This window comes from Myotis daubentonii, chromosome 12 (genome assembly GCF_963259705.1).
Source record: "Myotis daubentonii chromosome 12, mMyoDau2.1, whole genome shotgun sequence".
In the NCBI taxonomy this organism is placed as follows: domain Eukaryota; kingdom Metazoa; phylum Chordata; class Mammalia; order Chiroptera; family Vespertilionidae; genus Myotis; species Myotis daubentonii.
In genome coordinates, this window is record NC_081851.1 from 77,445,108 (window position 1) to 77,464,822 (window position 19,715).

At 57.9% G+C, this 19,715-nt stretch overlaps 2 protein-coding genes across 4 annotated transcripts in view; both read right to left on the bottom strand.

The window, feature by feature from the left end:
* The window catches only part of LPIN1 (lipin 1), a 74,511-nt gene extending 66,331 nt beyond the window's left edge, over positions 1-8,180 (bottom strand). The window contains exon 1 of one of the 3 annotated variants that reach the window (XM_059660516.1): positions 7,898-8,180. In XM_059660516.1, the coding sequence (XP_059516499.1) occupies positions 7,898-7,984 (87 nt within the window). In that variant the 5' untranslated portion in view covers positions 7,985-8,180. The remainder of the gene's footprint in view (positions 1-7,897) is intronic. The other 2 variants (XM_059660520.1, XM_059660515.1) reach the window with 2 other exon arrangements.
* A 6,084-nt stretch (positions 8,181-14,264) lies between these two features.
* The window catches only part of GREB1 (growth regulating estrogen receptor binding 1), a 56,319-nt gene continuing 50,868 nt past the window's right edge, over positions 14,265-19,715 (bottom strand). The window contains exons 30-32 of the mRNA XM_059660523.1: positions 18,903-19,103; positions 17,421-17,559; positions 14,265-16,073 (exon numbers count right to left, since the gene is read on the bottom strand). Coding sequence (XP_059516506.1) covers positions 15,910-16,073; positions 17,421-17,559; positions 18,903-19,103 — 504 coding nt within the window. The 3' untranslated portion in view covers positions 14,265-15,909. The remainder of the gene's footprint in view (positions 16,074-17,420; positions 17,560-18,902; positions 19,104-19,715) is intronic.

A 19,715-nucleotide genomic window follows, 5' to 3' on the forward strand; every position in this document is an offset into this window, starting at 1 on the left:
CCAGCTCTCCCCCGCCCGCCCTCCATCAGTGCTGCCTCTCCCCCGGCCAGGAAGGAGCCAGGGAATCAGCAAGCTCTGGGCATCCTTGCACTGGGGAGGCGACCGAATTCCCGAGTTGTGATACGACAGCCGGCTTTCAGGCCAAAGCCGGGGAGGCAGGGGCCAGCGCCCACCCTGTGTTAGCCCAGCATGTGTGCTCCTTCCTGAGGGGGCAACTTCCTGTCCCTGCCCCGGGCCCCGGGCACCCTGAGCGCAGCTGCAGCCCATGGACTCAGGGCTGCTGCAAACACAGGAGCTGGGCTAGGCTTCTGGAAAGTGCAGTTCTTCCCAGAGGCAGCCGGGAGGCGGGCCTGGGGAGCACACAGGGCCCGGGGTGGGGGGTGGGGGGGCGCCGGTTAGCAACGCAGGTTCTGGTGGGGCCTGAGCACCTGCATTCCTGATTGGCTCCAGGCAGTGCTGGCGCTGCTGCTCAGCAAGGACCACACGCAGACTAGCACAGGACTCCAGGCTCAGACCTGCTCAGGCTGCAGGTGCTGGGGTCCAACCCCAGCAGGTCCAGGGGTTCCCAAAGGCGTAGACGGAGTCGGGGAAGAAGGAAGGGCACGGAGACAGCGTTCAGTTGATCAGCAGCCTAGCCAGGATCTCTAGCCAGGATCTCCAGCCAAGTTCTGGTCTGGATCTCCAGAGAAGTTCTGCTCAGGTTCTCCAGCCAGGTTCAGTCACCAGGTTCTAGTCAGGCTCTCCTGCCAATCTCCGCAGTCAGGTTCAGTCCAGGATCCCCTGCCATGCTCTCTCACCAGGCTCTGCCTCCAGGCTCTGAGGCCAGTCCTGGTCCAGGATCCTCCGGCATGCTCTCTCCAGCGAAGTTCTTCTGTCTCTAGAGAACGTTCTGTGTAGGTTCTGTGCCTAGGCTCTGTCTCTCTTGGTCCTGTCTTCCAAGCCCTGTCTCTGAAGTTCTGTCTTATAAGTTCTGTCTCTTGCTGTCTTGTTACATCTGTATTTATACCAGTTGATTCAATCCTATCAATCTCTATTACAAAGGTTAGGGCGTTTCTTATCTCCATTCCAGGGAGTAAAGATTATGTAGCTTAAGCATGATTGTTCATAGTTAAAGTGATTAGTTACCCGCCTGGCACTTAGTTGAGGGGTTTTATTCCCTCCCTAACTTCAGGGGAAAATCCCTACCTGGGGATTCAACCTTTCTCGGAGAGGTGACCTTGGTTAAAACACAGCTCCAAGAAGGTGAGCAAACATATTAAGAACCGTATGCCATATATGCCAGGTCCCTTGAAACAGCAAGGATGGACCGGCTCCCGGCATGCAGGCCCATCGATCCGTGGAGCGCCGGGGTCACCTTCAGATCGTCCTAGAAGCCCCCCCTCAGCTGTCCCACAGCTGCACCACAGCGTCCCACTGGCTATCCATGCCCATGGCTCAGGGCCAGAAGTTTGATTCCGTAGGGATAGGATCTGGGAATCCATAGAATTTAAAAAAGAAAAAGGTGCTCGGGGATCCTGATGCAGAGCCCTTTCCAAAGACAACTGCCCCCCCACCAACGAGCTCTCTGCCTTTTCTACCCCTGACTCTCTAGCTCCACCTGCCATGTGTATCTGTCACAGCGACCTGCCCACGGCTGGGCAGAAGTGCCCAGAAAGCCCTGGGGGTGATTTGAAGGACAGGAGGAAGGCTGGCCTCCAATCCAAAATGAAATAGCACTTCCACTCTACTGGTCTCGATCCGTCCATCTCTCCGGCGGCAATGTGAGCCCGAGACCTCAGGGGCGGGGCGCGAGGTCTTTCCATCTCTCCATCGCGGGGCTCAAGAAAGGGGAGCGAGTCTACAGCCTCTGTAACAGTGACGGTAAAATTTAAGTGGAAACTGAGCCAAGCATTGCCCTTTCTTTTCTTTTTATCACAGAAAAACCTCCTGGGAAGAGCAACTGAAATGAGTGGCATCCTGTGGGCTCCTCCTCATGGGCACACACCGAGCAGCATGAGGGCAGCATGCACCTGGGGGAGGGGAGGGGGAGGTGGGGGAGGGAAGCGAGGGGGAGGCTCCCTCCACAGAGCACTTGCTAGGCCTACGGTGCTGTTTGCTAAGCATGTTGCAGACGTTACTGCTGGCTTCTCGGGACCAACAGGAGAGCTCGCTAGCGTGGCCCACGCTCAGGCCCCCTCTAACCTGCGGAGGCAGGGCCTCTAGGGGCCGGACCCAGGACCGTCTCCCGCCGCCAGGCAGCCTGGGATCTGGGATGCACTGTGTCACCTCGCTGAACCCTCACTCACGGCAGCCCGTGTTACAGATGAGGTCACTCACGGGAACTCACACCGGCCAGAGCCAAAGCGAGAAGACAACGGGCCGGACTGTCTCCAGGCATTTTCACCAGAAGTAAAACGATGCAGAATCCTGGGGGAGTGACGACGCTTTGCTCTGACGGTGCCAGCGTTCCCTGGGGACGCACCGTAAGGCTAGGTTCCATGGAGGGCAGGGTCTCCACATGAACTCACCCCCGCACGCCCCCAGCGGGTGGTTCCTAGCGTTGGAAGGCCGGGGACACAGGCAACCTCTCAGAAAGTGTCAGGCACCAGAATGCAGAAGGAGCACCTCTGGCCAAGTAAACCCATTCATGTGTCACAGAAGAATCGGGTTCTCAGGTCAGAGGAATTTCGGCACACACACACACGTGCCCAGGCACCAGGGCGCGCACAGGCATGCGTCCATGATGGTTTCGCCAAGGCATTTGATAAGATCTACCACCGTGCCCTAGAGGACTGGTTGGGTAATATTGTAATCAGCACAGCTCGTTAAACGAACATTCCTGCAGGGTGTGGAAATGCACTGGCTCTATTCTAGCTCTTTCCTCCTCCACTATTTTATCAATGTTGGATTGAAATAGAAAGACGTTCATGAGTTATGGTCAGATTTCCAGAAGCAACACAATCTATACATTGGATCCCAGAATTACAGGAGCAAGGGCTTGGCCAGGTCTACCGGGGGGGAGGGGGGTGCATCTAAGACAGGGAACTGGGGCTCAAAGTGAACCCTTCGCCTCCTGGCAGGGCTGTGACTGCTGCCCGCAGAGCCTGCATCACTTGGAAACTCCGTGACAGATTCTGATGTCCGGGGCTGAGGGCGGCGATTTGGGCTCCCACAGGACCAGCTCTGAGTGCAAGGCCCCGTTACATGGCCAGCCCAAGGCCCCTTCCAATCCAGCAGTAAGGATCCCATGTACCATCCAGTCCTCTTTCATTCAAAACGTTTGCAAGGGCAGGACACATGGAGAACAGTGTCTCTCCTGCTACGCGGCGCGCCCCCCCCCCCCCACCACCATCACCCTTAGAAGAGGCACTGAGTGCGGAGATCAGCTGGAAATGACATCATCCAAGTGGGATGCTCCCTGCTGGGGACCCAATTGTTACCCCTAAGCAGCAGGGCTAAGCGGGCGCACGGAGGCTGCGAGGCGCGGCTCCCAGAGAGGCTCGCGTGCGCCCCTACAAATGCTCCAGGCAGCGTTTCCGGTGCAGAGAGCAAGGTTTTTGGAAGCAGGAGGACCGTGCAGGGGACCACGGCTTCATTGCTACTCATGAGCCCTCCAGCCAGTGAGGTGAGCTCTCTAAGCGCCTCTGTGTGCACCTGAGGCTAATCACCCACTCCCCCGGCTCTGAGGAGGACGGAGGAGATCGGGGGCCCGTGCGTCCTGGGCACCTAGAAAGCTCTCAGGGAGCAGCACAAGTCATCGTGAACCCGGACGCTTAGCGTTTTTGAAAGCACGTTGAATTGTCCATAACCTGGGAGTCACTCATATGCTTGCAAAACACCATTACACATGTTACACAAGACGGCTGTGTGATGTTCAACGTGCAAGACTGCTCTTTCCCTTCCCCAGGCTGCCCTCTGCCCCACTGGGCGCTTCTGACTGGACAGAACCCAGAAACCGATCCCATCTCGCTGCACCGAGTGTCGGTCAGATGGCTATTAATAAACTCGCTTTCTGCCTGGTCAAGGCAGGGAAGACACCATCCGGCCAGCCCCCTTTCCCTTCCCCTCTCCTTTGAACACCTTGGAGTTCCAATCACCTTGTCCTTAGAATGAGAGGATTCCCTGGAGGGTGTCGACATGACTGTTGGCTGAAGTGCTCTACGGATTAATTCACTTTTCATTTGTCCTCCCTTCCCCGGAGCGGAGGGGTGTGACCCCGCCCACGGGTGCCTGGCCCTGGGTCCCAGTGGGACAGCGCCCTCTAGGGGGTATTTCTGAGCCAGGACACAGGGGCCAAAGGACAGCAGTTCAAGGCTCCCCGCCCTCTTATGGGGTAAAGGAGGACATGGCTGGGCCTGCAGGGTGTGACAAGGCAGTGGTTCTCAAACTTCTGGCCCTTTAAATACAGTTCCTCATGTGGTGACCCAGCCATAAAATTATTTTCGTTGCTACTTCATCACTGTAATGTTGCTAGTGGTATGAGTCGTCATGTAAATATCTGATATGCAGGATGGCCTTAGGCGACCCCTGTGAAAGGGTCGTTCGACCGCCAAAGGGGTCGCGACCCACAGGTTGAGAACCGCTGTAAGGTGTGGGAACAGGGTCCTCACCACCCCGCCCTCCGTGCCAAACAGAACGGCTCCGCCCACCCGTCGGAGGCCTGGAGACTGTCGCTCCATGTTGCTCCAAAAAGAAGTCCAGCCAGTGATTCCAGAGTTGAACGGCCTGAAGGAGGGTCCCTCCCCTAGGGGTTTCCAGCTCCGCTGCCCGGGCCCCGGTGAAGGGGAGAGGGACGGTGGGGTTGGCAAGGAGGCGGTTGATGTGGGACAAGGAGGCTCGCGAAGGGGCGGCAGCACGCTCACCATCGTGGCATCTTCACAAGCCGGCCCACTGTTACGTCACCGACAGGGAGGCGTCTGCATATTCTCCCTGGTAGCAAGGTTCCGTGTTGGGGAGGGCAGGTGCCGAAAGTCCTGGGCAGGGCACCTCCTGGGCACAGCTGGCACACCGGGCCCCTCTGGGCATCTGATGGACAGGTGCCAGGCGGATCCCCCCTCGGACTCCCCAGCGGGCCTCCGTCCAGGGCCCAGCCGGCGGGGTCAGCGGAGTGCAGGCTGGACTGGCCCCCCGGAGCCGAGGCACAGTGCCTAGCCCAGTGGTCCACGTGGAAGTATCCGATTCCTCCTCCCCGTTATATTACAGTCCAACCTGCACCGGCGGGCTGGCTTTTTTTTTTTTTTTTTTAGGTTCAGTGCTTTTACGAACACTAGTTACCATTTACCGAGTTCCTGCAAGTGTCACATCGTTAGGTATTGTAAGCCCATTTCACAGATGAGAACGCTAAGCCTCCCGGAAACCAAAGCTTGCACGTGGCACACCGGGGGCTGGGGCCCAGGCCCGACCTTCACTCTGGGGCCCACACATTTGGCCCCGGCTGGATACCCGACCAAGGTGGCTTTCTCCCCCGGGCTCCGGCTCCGGAGAAATAACATCCCAAGTGGCGAGGCGCAAACCCTGCGACTTCACTCCGGGAACAGCCTGTCCCCAGGGGCCACTCTGCTCAGGCTGAACCCCCGCCTCGAAGGCTCCGCCCCGGGGACTCTGCTGAAACACTACCCTTCTCCGAGGCCGGCCTCCAACTCCAGCTCTCAGAGGCGCTCTCCCTGGCCCGGCGGTCAGAATTCCTCCCGACCGCGCGCCCGTGAGCTTGGCAGCTGGCTGGGTGCAGGTCCCCCCACTCACATTGTGCCTTGACCTCCCACAGGTGGGGGCCAGGTCTCCCTGTCTCGGCACACCCCACGGGCTCTGACACACTGAGGGCTTAGAGGTCAAGCCCACAGGCTCTTGGAACAGTGGTGGCCAATGTCACAGGTGACGGTGCCAACATAACAGGTGCCTCCGAGGGCGCACAGTGCTGCAGCTGCCCTTGCCCCGCGCCAGGACGAGGCGCCCCACGATGGCCCAGCCACTTCGCTCTTCCCGGAAGCGGCCAGCCCGGCCCAGCTCCTGCCACGGCAGCCGCAGCCTCCTCCCAGCTCCCCCGCACGCAGTCCGTCCCTCTGGGCTCTGCCTCCGTTCCCCGTGCCGTGTCCCGTGCTGCTTTGCTGGAGACCCCTCTGGGCCAGGCCCTCCTCTGTCCTCCAGGGCTGGTCCGGAGGCCGGCTCTCCCCCTGGAGCGGCGGGTCAGGCTCCCAGTCTCCCCGCGCTGCAGCCGCCTTCAGCACGACTGGTCAGATTCTTCCAGACGTGGGCACCAGCCGAGCCCAGCCCAAGTCCCCAGCCCCTTGGGACCCCGTGCCCGGGGCACACACTCTCAGGGCCAGCCCTGCAGCCCCAGCCTCTGCCTCCCCAGCACCCTCCTGCCATGGAGGCCTGCCGCCCCGGGAAGAAAGTCACATGGCACACAGTGGGGCATCCCGGCCACCTTGGGGCTGCACAAGGTCCAGTGAAGGTCTTAACCTGGGACTCTGGGTGGCCCCCTGCTTCCCGGCGCCCCACAGCATCTCGGCCCGAGCACCAGCAGCAAGCGGCCCTGAGGGGAGGGACGGGGACCGCAGCCAGGAGGCTCCGTCTGCCCCGGGCATGGCACATGCCTCCCGCTGCCTCCTGGGATGCAGAACGCCCCAGGCGCTCTCTGCTCCCTGGCACGCGACCCTCGGAACCTGGGTGCCAGCCCAGCCTTCTGCCGAGGAGGCCCAGAGGCGGGCACAGGGCCCGGGCGCCACAGGGGGTGGGTTCCACACTTTCGCTCACACAGTCAAACCCCTGGCTGAGGGGAAGAAACAGTGAGGCCTGAGTCCCAGCCCAGGCCCCCCACTCAGCCCCCATGTCCACGCGTGTTACTGAACACCCCCTGCTCCTGTGTTGGGGCTCACGTGAAAACAACTCCTTTTGAAACAACTTTCTTTCCCCACCCCACCCAAGAGTCCCAGTGTCTAGGATGGGGGCTGCACAGGCAGGACGGCATAGCCGCTGGCTCGGAGTCCAGAGGAGCGCATGGCACACACAGCACCCAGCACACACAACACACAGCACCCAGCACACACAGCACACATAGCACACAGCACACACAGTACACAGCACATAGCACACAGCACACACAGTACACAGTACACATAGCACACAGTACACATAGCACACAGTACACATAGCACACACAGTACACAGTACACATAGCACACAGCACACACAGTACACAGCACATAGCACACACAGTACACAGTACACATAGCACACAGCACACACAGTACACAGCACATAGCACACAGTACACATAGCACACAGCACACACAGTACACAGCACATAGCACACAGTACACATAGCACACAGCACACACAGTACACAGTACATAGCACGCACAGCACACAGCACACAGTACACATAGCACACACAGTACACAGTACACAGCACACAGCACACACAGCATACACAGTACACAGCACATAGCACACATAACACACAGCACACAGTACACAGTACATAGCACACACAGTACACAGCACATAGCACGCACAGTACACAGCACACAGCACACACAGCACACACAGCGCACAGCACTCAGAGACACTCCGATCAGAGCCCCTCCTCCGCCCGCGCAGACAATGCGAGGTCCCAGCACAGGCCTGGGGAGCAGGAGGCCCCCCAAACACCCCATACCCCTGTCTTGGGGATCAAAGCAGCGCTATTTGTTTTCTATCCAAAGCCAAGAAAAACATCTCTGATGCTTGAATAGGTTCTATCTAACACCTCTATAAACGCAGCCTCCGGACAGGAGCCAGGGGAGCAGCTGTCCCCCCACTTAAGGAGGAACTATGAATGCGCGGATCCTAAATGACCCCTCTCAGCACAGACCGTCCCGCAGGCCCCACGGGCACCCTCTGTGGGGACGGCAGCTCTCAGGGGCCTAGCAGCCCTTACCCACGACCATGGCGAGTCCGAGTCCGGGGGGCTCTTATCAGGCGGGGACTCCCAGCTGGAGCTGCTGGCATCGTCCTGCTCCTCCATGGCCAGCCCTCGGGACGCGGCCGCCCCCTCCCCACCACTCAGGAGCTCTGGGAGGAAAACGCTGCTCCTGTGGCTGGTGGCACCCTCTGGGGAGCAGGAGGCCGGCACGGCCGAGACACTGCACAGGGCAGGCGCTTCCCTTACACCCAGGAGCCCGGCCAAGTCACAAGGCGCAGGAAGGGAGCGGAGTGTTGGATTGCAGGGCCTCTCCCACCTGGGGACGGGCTAGCACACAACACGGAGACACCCCAGTCCCAAGCGTGCAGGGGCCAGTGTCCGTGGGCGTGGGGAGAGGAGGCGGGCGGGGCATGACCCCTGCTGGCCGTGATTCGTTCCGTGTCCTCACAGGCTGGAGGAGGTACTCTGAGAAAGACTCAGAGACGACCGACTCCCCAAGGTCACGCAGCCCCGAAGGGCAGAGCTGGGATTCAGACCAGAGGGGATTTGACGGGGGAAGGGGGGAGACCACCTCATGTGCCAGGGGCAGGACACCTCGCAAAAGGCTGTGCGGAGAGCACACCTAGGCTTTGGGGGAGCCTCTCTGTTCCTCTGGGCGCCTCCACCCCCCTCGGGAAGTCAGGAGAGCGCGGTCAGTGGGCCACCTTCGTCACCTCATGGCGCTCAGCTGCCTCTATCATCACGGCAGCTCTGGGTTCCTAGTGCTTCCCACACCCCCGCCCCGGGAGCTCAGCAGTTAAGCCGAGAGCTGGCATATACCATGCACAGCAGCGCTATAAGGTTACGGGTCAAAAATAGGAGCTTGAAGAGCCGGCCCTGGGTCCCAACGCAGGAAGCGGCGACAGGGGGCCAGACTGGCTTCCGCAGCTGTGCAGGCGAGTGGCTCCCATCCCCCCAAGAGTCGGGACTCAGGGTGATGAGCTGGGGTGTCAAGGGACCGGCAGCCGGTGGGAGGGAGGCACAGAGCAGGGCAGTTTCTACGAGCCAAAGGCAGAGGGCACTGCCAGAGGGGGTGCAGCGCTCCGATCTCCTTGGACAGGGACAGAGTGGGGGACACTGCGATCTCGCCCAGCGAGAGAAAGGGCGGTGCCCGGAGCACACGGCGGGGAACGGAAGGGGGTCTGGAACACGGGAATCTGAGCATGGGGGTGGGTGAAGCCAGGGCCAGGGAGAGGGCAGGTGGAGTGCCAGGTCGGCTCCCTGACAGCTCTCACCACGGAGACCCGCCCCAGCGCGAGTCCCTGCAACCTGTGACGGGGACTGCCTCCTGAGGTCCTCCAATGCCACCTGCCACCTGCCACCCGCAGGCTCAGAGCAGCCCCCTCCCGGGGTCTCCAAACCCCGCCCCAGCCGGGCCTCCCCAGGTTTCACTGCGGGTGCCTCCTCCCTCCAGAGGGGCCCTGACCACAGACCCCACAGACACCCCCGCCCCCGTCGAGGCTGTGAGAGAAGTGCTAGGAAACATGACTGATGTCCGTGTGTCGCTCACGCAGTGGCTCTGACTCCCTCCCTCTGCAGGCGCAGGGGCCAGTGGCTTCTGGGTCCTGCATCTAGTGAGGGGCACAGAGGTACTTGGTCCCCAGCCTCCATCACGACGCCACGGTCCTGGCCACACAGACACCCCGCCTTCCTCACCCGGAGAAGCGCAGGGAGTGCCAGGAGGGACCAACGTGCACAGCTTTGCAGCTGGGTGCCCGCCCCACCCCCTGAACGAGCTCCCACAGTCAGCATGCCCCGCTCGGCCTGAGGTGCCGGGGAGAACACAGCACATTCAGCACTTCTCCTGAGCTGTGTCGCCGCCACTCTGGCTGTTCCTAATTCGTCCTGTCAAGATATTTTAAGAACCTCATGACCAGCCAGGGACAGGACGTGAGTGATTGTACCTGCCGTGCTGAGCGTTCAGCCAGAATCCAGGTGGGGGCACAGGGTGGGCACAGGGTGGGCACAGGGTGGGTGCTCTGATCACGGCAGACCCGGCGTCTCTGTGCAGCCTCCGGAAAGAGGACGCAGGGCTCGGCGTCCTGGGCCAGCAGTGCTTTCACAGCCCTGAGGGCATCGCGTGCTGGAGATGGGGTGGGCGGGCGGGCGGCTGAACCGCCTCCTGCCACTACGCAGGGCTGCCGAGAGCCGGCACTAGGTGGCTGGGACACATCAGGACGGGATGCGAGCGATGACAGGCCCCAGAAGCTGCGCGGTGAGTGAATCTCTGAGTCTGAGTCACACAGACCTCGGCTCTCGGTCTGACTCTGACCTTTAGAAGCCGTCCTGACTCAGGGCAAGACACTCAGCCTCGAGGAGCCCTGGCTTCCTTATCTGGGAAACACGGGGATAAAAATAGTCTCCCTCTCAGAGGGCTGTTGTGGGGGTACTTGAGGCCTTGCACCGGGCACGATGCCTGGCGCGTGCCGGACCTTCACAAAGCGGTAGCAGCGAGGCCTCCTCACAATCACTTTGAGGCAGGCTGTAGTAGCTCCGCTTCACAGACAGCAAAACCGAGCCTGTTTCACTTTGGGTTTCCATCAGCTGCAGACTCCCCACCTCTTCCTACAACAGGGCTCCCCAGGAGTCTGGCCCCGCCCCCGGAGGCCGAGGGACCAGGCTGACCTTCCCCTGAAACACGCCCACCCCGTGTCCCCCGCTGGGAGCCCACAGGGTGCCCCTCCCCTCAGGCTCCCAGCACAGAGCCCGGGCGTCCCCTGGGAGCCCCCCAGAGCACTTTGGGGTCTGCCCTTTCTAAACCTTCACTCATGCGACCTGTTCCCAGGATGCCTCTCCCCTCCTCGCCTCCTTTTCCCACGTGCCTGCCTCCTGGGCCCAGGGAGACTCCTCCCCGAGCCTGCCCTGCCCTCTCCACCCGTGACGCTGCTCCCTCCGCTGGCCTTTCAGGGAGAGGACGCGGTTGGTCCTTCCACGCGCCAGTGCTTTTCCTCTCTCATCCTCAAGGTTGGGGTCATCGTTCCCAGAAGCGGAAACAGGCTCAGAGCGCTCGCCTGGCCAGGGCGGGGGGGGGGGGGGGGGGGCGGGGGGGGTGGAGCTCAGAGGCCTCCCCTCCCACGCCCCTTAGTGGACACAGAGTGACAGGGAGTTCCCCTAGTTCATGACTCAGCATCCCAGCTGGGGAGCTCCCTGAGTTCATGACTCAGCATCCCAGCTGGGGAGCTCCCTGAGTTCATGACTCAGCATCCCCGCCGCCTCAGGGGCTCTCCGAACAGGATCCAGGCCCGACTCACCCTCAGTTCCAACAGTGCCTCACGCCGAGGGGAGGACCCAGCATGGGGAAAATGTCACATCAGGTTCTTTCTCGAATTATAAACTAGATGTTTTGTTTTGCTAGTGGCTTTTTGGAGTTTAGGTTCACAGAAAAACTGAGCTGAGAGGAGAGTTCCCGTATGTCCCTGTTCCCACATATAGACAACCTTCCCCACCATCAACACCCCACACCATCCCACACCAGAGTGGCCCACGCCCAGAGTCCACACTAGGGCTCGCTCCTCATGCTGTCCATTCTGAGGCCTTCTAAAATATGTATCTTTATTGATGCCAGAGAGGAAGGGAGAGGGAGAGAGAGAAACATCAATGATGAGGGAGAATCATGGAGCGGCTGCCTCCTGCACGCCCCCTATGGGAGATGGAGCCTGCAACCCGGGCATGTTTCCCGACCAGGAATCAAACCATGACCTCCTGGTTCATAGGGAGATGCTCAACCACTGAGCCACATGGCCGGGCCAGTCTATGGTTTTGATAACTGCTTAATGGCATAGATCCATCACCGGAGTACCTTACAGAGGAGCTTCACCGCCCTAAACACCCTCTGTGCTCACCTCGCCACCTGTCCCAGCTCCAAGTCTTTTCATGGCTCAATAGCTCGTTCCTTTTCGGCGCCGAACAATCTTCCATTGTGTGGGAGGACCACCGCGCATTTACCCATCCACCTGCCTTCATCTTGGCTGCCTTCAGGTTTTGGCAACTGTAAACAAATCTGCTGCAAACATCTGTGTGATCTTGAGTTTGCCCAGGGCACCCTCGGGGAGACCCCAGTCTCCTGGCACTGAGAAGGGAGCATAGGCTGAGGCAGGGGGACAGAGACCAGCGGCCCGAGGGAGGCCCAACCCCAGCCCAGCCCAGCCCAGCGATGAACCTGGACTTCCAGCTGCTGTGGGCATGCCCTCTGGGCACCGAGCTCCATTTGCTCATCTTGGCGCTAGGCTGGGAGCAATGCGCTGTCCACGACCGTGGTGCTGAAGCCATGGACACGGCCCCAAGGCAGCTGAGCAACCTCATGCTCAGCCCTGCTCTCTACGCTGCTGCTGCTGCTGCTGCTAATGGTGATGGCAATGATGATGGAGATGGTGATAGTGACGGCGATGATGTTGATGGAGATGACGGTGATGGCGATGAGGATGATGATGGTGATGATGGTCAGCGTGCCCATGGAACTACAACTTCATGTGGTTACACTCCCCCTGGGTTTCTGGAGACCTGGGCTGCTGCATCTACTTCTTCATGCACATGGTGAGCACCTACGCCACGATGCATAGCGAGGCTGGCCCAAGCACTAAGCACTGCCTGGCCCTGTGCCAGCCCCTGGGTGCCAGCCACCTGCTGACCTGCACCCTGCTGTCCTCCTCCGGGCGCCTCGCTTGGCCTGGCCTGGCCCCACCCATGGCTGTCATTGTGGGGCAGAAACGGGAGCTGAAGGCTGTGGACGGGGTGCTGGATCCTGCCTCCCGCTGGCACCCCGTGCTAGTGACTCCCGCCATGGTCCAGGTTTTCATCCAGATTAGTGGGAGGAGGGAGCAGGCGCCTATGTTTTCACCTCTAATCCTCAGGCCACTCAGAAAATTGGGCCTCCGTTTTCCAGGCTAGTGAAGTGTCATCAGAAGTCCAGAATTTAAGATGAACTCAAAGTCTGTGCTCTTCCCACTCTTGTGGGAGTGGTGGCCGAACGTTACTGGGTGTAAGAATGACCTGGGGAGCCCTAGCCGGTTTGTCTCAGTGGCTAGAGCAGCCGTGGGCAAACTACGGCCCATGGGCCTGATCCGGCCATTTGAAATGAATAAAACTAAAAAAAAAAAAAGAGCATACCCTTTTATGTAATGATGTTTACTTTGAATTTATATTAGTTGACACAAACACTCCATCCATGCTTTTGTTCCGGCCCTCCGGTCCAGTTTAAGAACCCATTGTGGCCCTCGAGTCAAAAAGTTTGCCCACCCCTGGGCTAGACCATCAGCCTGAAGGGTCCCGAGTTCAATTCTGGTGAAGGGCACGTACCTCGGTTGCAGGCTCCTCCCTGGTCTGGGCCCTGGTCGGGGTGCATGCAGAAGGCAACCAATCGATGTGTTTCTCTCACATTGATGTTTCTCTCTTTCCCTCTCTCTTCCACTCTCCCTAAAAATCAAAGGAAAAATATCCTCGGGTGAGGATTTAAAAAAAAGGAATTGCCCTAACTGGTTTGGCTCAGTGGATAGAGCGTCGGCCTATGGACTGAGGGGTCCCAGGTTCAATTCCGGTCGGGGGCATGTACCTTGGTTGCGGGTACATCCCCAGTAGAGGGTGTGCAAGAGGCAGCTGATCGATGTTTCTCTCTCATCGATGTTTCTGACTCTCTGTCCCTCTCCCTTCCTCTGTAGAAAATCAATAAAATGTATTTTTTTAAAAAAGGAATTACCTGGGGAGCCTGTAAAGATATAGATTTCATAAAGTCAAAAAATACTAAATACAAAGTTTGTCATGGAAAACAGCTGTCTCCTCCCCACCCCGAGTTCTATTCTCTAGTCTAGACACGCCTCTGGCCACACTCTGCCTCAGCCGGGGGAGTGTGGGGAGTGTGGCAGGAAGAGCTGGGAGGAATTGATTACTTATTTCCCATGAACCTCCTAACAGAAGCCCCGGGTCCCCTTTCAGCTTCGGCCACAGGGGAGCTCACAGCACCCGAAAGCCACCGTCCTGTGTGGCACGCCCCTTCATACATTTTCAGCCACGGCTCCCTCCATGTCCACCTGTTTGCCTTTTCTCTCTCAGCAACTCTTCCTCGTGTTGCTATGCCCCTGCCAGTGTGGGTTTGGTCTTATTTCCTTTCCAAAACTGTCTTTTCTGCCATGCTGTCCGGTTGTTAAGCAGGCAGCCCCTGGAAAGCACTGGCCACGAAGCTTCCTCTTAAAAGGGTGTCCATACCCCCCAAAGAAACAAATGCATCAGTTTTATTTGTAAGACTGGAACCAACAAGGATATTCGTTTGAGGTGGGGGTTATTTTTAGTTTAAATTAATAAAATGGGGAGAAAAGCACCAAGTTGCCTATGTACAAAAGACAAATGTTACTAAAGAAGGTATGCTTTTATTCCAAAATAGGAATAACGACATGTACAAGGGGATGGTTTCATAAACGTTGACCGAAATCTGTTATACTCACGGGCTTTTTATTTCCTAGGGGAGAAAGGGTGGGCATTCATTCTTTGGCATCATCTTGTAAAATAACGTCTTCTTGACCTGTTACCCATGAGAGTGCTTATAAAAGCCCAAGACGGACATACGGAAACGCATCCTAGGATTGACTTTTCCGTATCGTTATGCGTCTCCTACGGTGACAGGCTGCTCATAAGGCAGGTGGTGGGGGGAAGACGGACTCTGGGGACCAGAGTCCAGCAGTGGGACCTCTGTTCCTCTCCAGTGCTGTGCACTCTCCGCACCTCAACCTTCTTTTCTGTCAAATGGGAGAGTAATTCCACCCACACCAGCTGTGGGAAGGATCAATCAAGATCATAACTGTGGCCCAACGCCTGGCCTGGAGGCAGTGCTCCATAATGCTGGTTTAAAAACACTCTGGCCCTGGCCTGTGTGGCTCAGTTGCTTGGGCATTATCCCATGTACCGAAAGGTTGCCGGTTCAATTCGCGGTCAGGGCACGTGCCCAGGTTGCAGGCTGGATCCCTGCTCTCATATCGATGTTTCTCTTCACCCCCACACTCCCTTCCTCTCTCTCTAAAAGTCAATAAAAGTATTTTTTTAAAAAACATTCTGGCAGATAAGTGGAAGTGTATCATGGAACATCCCTACTGTCATCTGCCTGTCCCCCTGCCTCTTGGGTCAGCGACCAAACATTCATTAGAAAAGTCAAGCTGTTTAAGGAACTGAAAACTGAGCTTCAAAAAAATGATGGTCAGAAGTCTAGTTCTTACCAAGCTGTTTATGTGTCACTTTGGTTGTTTTTATTGTTCGTTTCAAGTGGACCATTTGGTCCTCTTTCCTTTGTAAGGCAGATTCTGTTTCTTCAGGTCAACCAGCCTCTGTACCCAGATTTCCTTCCTGCAACCTTTTAAAGAAAAAAGTTTCTTTTCCCTTTTGCCCTTTCTAAGAGGTAGGGTGCCTACCCTATACTATCTTAATAGAATCGCATTTGCTCTGAAGTAAAACCATTCGTTTTACTTGATTCAAGTTGATACCTTCGGGCTTTTTAAAAAGCAAACTTCTAGGCAAGGACACAGTTCTTATGCAGTGGCCCACTGTTTTTTCTTGCCTCCAGCCTTTACAGTGAAAGTATTCTTTTGTAAAATATTGCTTTGTAGTAGATGGTGAGGGAACCTACACGGCTCACATCCTACCCATCGTCTGGCACCTCTGCAAGATAATCGAGGGATTGAGGACTAAGAGAAAAGGCAAGTTCGTCCATGGAAGCAAATGGATGGCATGACAGTTGGCGAAACTTTGTTCTTCGTGAAATGGACTTGGACGTAGCACAGGGCGAGGCAGCCGGCCCGGGACCGGGAGGACGGGTGTGCGTTGCTGATGCTCGCCACCCACAGACGCCCGTCCCTCCCGCGAGTCTCCGTCACCTCTGGGCTTTGGGCGTGCCAGACAGTGTCTGCAGCCCGTTTCTGTTCAAACACCCCGTGGTTCGAATTCTTTAGCCTCAACAGCATGAGGTTCCGAAGGCCCCACTCTTCCCGGAAACCCTGCGAGCGCCTCCCTCAGATGTGCCGTCCCGTCAGAAAGAAGAGCGGCCGGTCCTCCTTGGCGTTGGCGGTCTGGAACTCGTCGCGCAGGCGGAACTGCCACTCGTCCTCCAGCTCCAGGCGGACCACGGTCTGGCGCAGGGAGTTCCGGTCCTGACAGATCACGCACAAGGTCGCCCCTGCACGGACAACGGCAGAGGCGTGTGAAGACAGGGGCGAGCGTATCCCGCGGAAACCCACCGCCTGGACCCTGCGGCTCGCAGAAAGAAAGAGGCTGCGCTTGGCAGGGGAGGGCCAGGAGTCCCCGGGGCCTCGCTTCTTTGGGAATGCTTCCCAGTCTTAGCAAGGCAGACACGGCGATGCGATCGGCCGGCAAGATAACATGGAGGCGGAGGAAACGGTGGCCAAGCGGGCAAGAGAGAAGGAGAACTGGAAAGAGACTGGTCGGATGCAAACCAAGCTCTCTCAGCTGCAGCCCTACCAGGCCCAACACCACCTTCTTCTCCCACTCGAGGCGATCCGCTCCCACCTGTCCCCACCTGCCCACCAGGTGAGCTTTCCCTCCTCTCGAATCCAAGCACAATCAAGATATTCATGTCCATTCATTCTGTTGCTCTGGCTGACTACCACCTACCTACCTGCCTTCCTACCTTCCTACCTTCCTCCTACATGGCCTGCCCTCCCTTAGACAAGCTGCTCCCCCAGGGCAGAGACTGCCAAGGGCAGAGATGGCTGTAAGCCTCTCACTACTCAGGGCTTTAGCCTGTGCGGGGCTCAGGGAACATCTGCTGGACAAGGTCAGCATGAAGGGCCACCCAGGGAAAGCACATCGGTCAGGGCCCGCCGCTGGGCGGGACGTCGTTTTAAAGTCAGACAGAATGAACGGTTGCCGCTCTGAATACTCTCGCAAGAAATCAACTCCAGCAGGAGGCAGATTCGCGTAAAAGTCCAGAAGCATCCGTATCCCAAGACGAGGAGGAGGACCTCGCCTTCCCAGAGGAAGAGACATCTGTGGGGACCTGGGGCAGGTGTTAGGAATCTGCACTGAGCCCAGCCATGTGGCTCAGTGGTTGAGCGTCGTCCTATGAACCAGGAGGTCACGGTTTGATTTCCGGTCAGGGCACAGGCCCGGGTTGAGGGCTCGATCCCCAGTAGGGGGCGTGCAGGAGGCAGCCGATCCATGATTCTCTCCCATCATTGATGTTTCCATCTCCCTCTCCCTTCCTCTCTAAAATCAATAAAAAATATTTTTTTAAAAAAGAACATACACTGAAAAGGAACACATCTCTGCCTTTTGACGAAAAGAAAGGGGATGTGTCTCATCTCCACCCAAACAGGCATGGGGGGGAGTGCGTCCCGGAACCCCGCGCCCACCTTCCTGGACTTGGCTGGCGGTTTCGGTCCCTCTCTGAGCCTCCGTGCACCCACTGGGGAAGGAGGACTACGACCAGGAGCCACCTCCTCAGCGGCAGCAGGTGACCAGCATTCACGTCGGGGCCCGGGGTACGCAGAGGACGGGAGCTTACCTTTCAGGAAGTGGAACTTCTTCAGAAAGCTGGCCCCCACGAAGGAGTCGCAGAGGTAGAGCAGGAGCCCGCTGAACGTGGAGTCGGAGCAGCTGACGTTCAGGGAGTGGGGCCTGGAGCTCACGTAGCACACGGAGATCTGGAAAACCGCGAGGGGACACCGCTCTCGTGACGTGCTCGGCCACGCCACGCCACGCCACGCCACACCATGCCACGCCAGGCTTTGCCGCTAACATGCCAACCGCTCGGCCACGCTCAAGGTTTTGGGGGATCAGAAACAATATTTTTTGTATTATTTCCAAATCTCCAGCCTGAAACTCAATTCCAAGAGATTTATCCGGATTTATCTATGCATTAACTAATCGGAGACTCGGAAATGTTTTGGCACCAGCCAGTACGGCTCAGTGGCTGAGCATCGACCAGGAGGTCACGGTTCGATTCCCAGTCAGGGCACAGGCTGGGTTGTGGGTCTGATCCCCAGTAGGGGGCGTGCAGGAGGCAGTTGACGATTCTCTCTTATCACTAATGGTTCTATCTCTCCCTCTCCTTTCCTCTCTGAAATCAATTAAAAAAAAAATATATATATATATATATATGTATATATATATTTTAAAGAAATGTTTTGGCATCAGCATTGGGTTTGATTCCTAGCGTATTATATTGGGACAGACCATTCACATGCTCTCCTGTGAACGCATGAACACACGTGAATATGCGAACACACGTGAATACGTGAACACACGTGAATACGTGAACACACGTATACCGGGTCTGAGACTGCCTGACTTGATTTGTAAAACGCGGGTCAGCACTGCAGGACCTGACACTTAGTACAAGAGAGACAAGGACTGGACGGGACCACTTCCTTCAGCCGCAAATCCGGGTGTCGAGCACCTGGAAGATGGCGGGGGAGGGTGGGGGCTGGTGAGACACTCCGCTCGCGAAACTGATGAAAGTCTCCTGACGCGGGAACCTGGTGCAGAGGCCCCTGTGCTGTGCAAACATGTCCTTCGACCCGTGATGGCGAACCTTCTGAGCTCGGCGTGCCAGCGTTTTGAAAAACCCTAACTTACCTCTGGTGCCGTGTCACATACAGAAATTTTTTTGTTATTTGCAACCATGGTAAAACAAAGACTTATATATCTGATATTTATTTTATATATTTAAATGCCATTTAACAAAGAAATATCAACCAAAAAAATGAGTTCGCGTGTCACCTCCGACACGCGTGTCATAGGTTCGCCATCACTGCCTGAGACGGTCACTGCGACGGGATGCGCAGGCTGCCGAGAGGGACAGGACGCTCCTGACTCTAATAAGAACCTCTTACTTGGTCATGAGAAAAGGAAAACCCCCGCAGCCTGTTTCACCGGCTGTGAAGGGGGAGCACCGAGGCGCAGGTGCTGAGTGCACCCCGAGCCCTCGGTCCTGGCGCCTCCCTCGAGGCAGCTCCGGGTGGATGGGCAGCAGGCGCCGAGTTACCTGGGACCCCAGGTTCAGGTAGCAGTCGACCAGCAGCACGGGGTGGCCGTGGTTCCGCAGGGACAGCGGGAAGAAGCGGTGGCTGTGGTGCTGCAGGAACCGCTCCAGCAGCAGCTGCGCGGGGGCCGCCAGCGACGGGTGCTTGCTGTCGGGCGCACAGATGTACTGGGCGGGCACGACGGCCACGGGGCTGTCGGACACCTGTGTGGGGAGGAGGGGCGTCAGCGCTCCCAGGCTGCCAGGCTGGGGGGACCCAGGCCGGCGGCCCCGCCAGGGGAAGGGGGCCCCATGGCAGCGCTGAGAACACACCGACTTGGACGATAACCTTCTCTGTTAAGAAACATCAGGTTTTCCCCAAGGGGGGCGGGTGACAACTGATCGACTCGATCGGTAAAAACCGTCGACATTGACCTTTCCACGTAGGACGCTGGCTGTCTGGTCGAGGAAAAAATACAGAGAATCCATGGGACTTGGGACGTTCTTCCAAACCCAGGGATGCAAACCTCGGGGCACGGCCAGCCTCCCCGGACCCCCAGGTCCCAGACACCCCCACTGCCCTCCTCCCGACTGCCCCGGCGAGCCCACCATCTCTTCCTCCCTTGCCAGCTTGTCCCCCCTGCCCGCGAGGCCGGGGACAGGAAGAAAACCATCGGGCCGGCTGCTGGACCCTGTCAATGAGCTGTCACTGCCCCTAGAGGCATCTAGAAGTTCCCACGGCCAGTAAGGCCCTGCCTGCGTCTCCAGCTCATCTCTGCCACGCTCCCCGCTGGCCTTTGCGCTTCCTCCGCACCGACCTGCTTGCTCCTCCCTCTC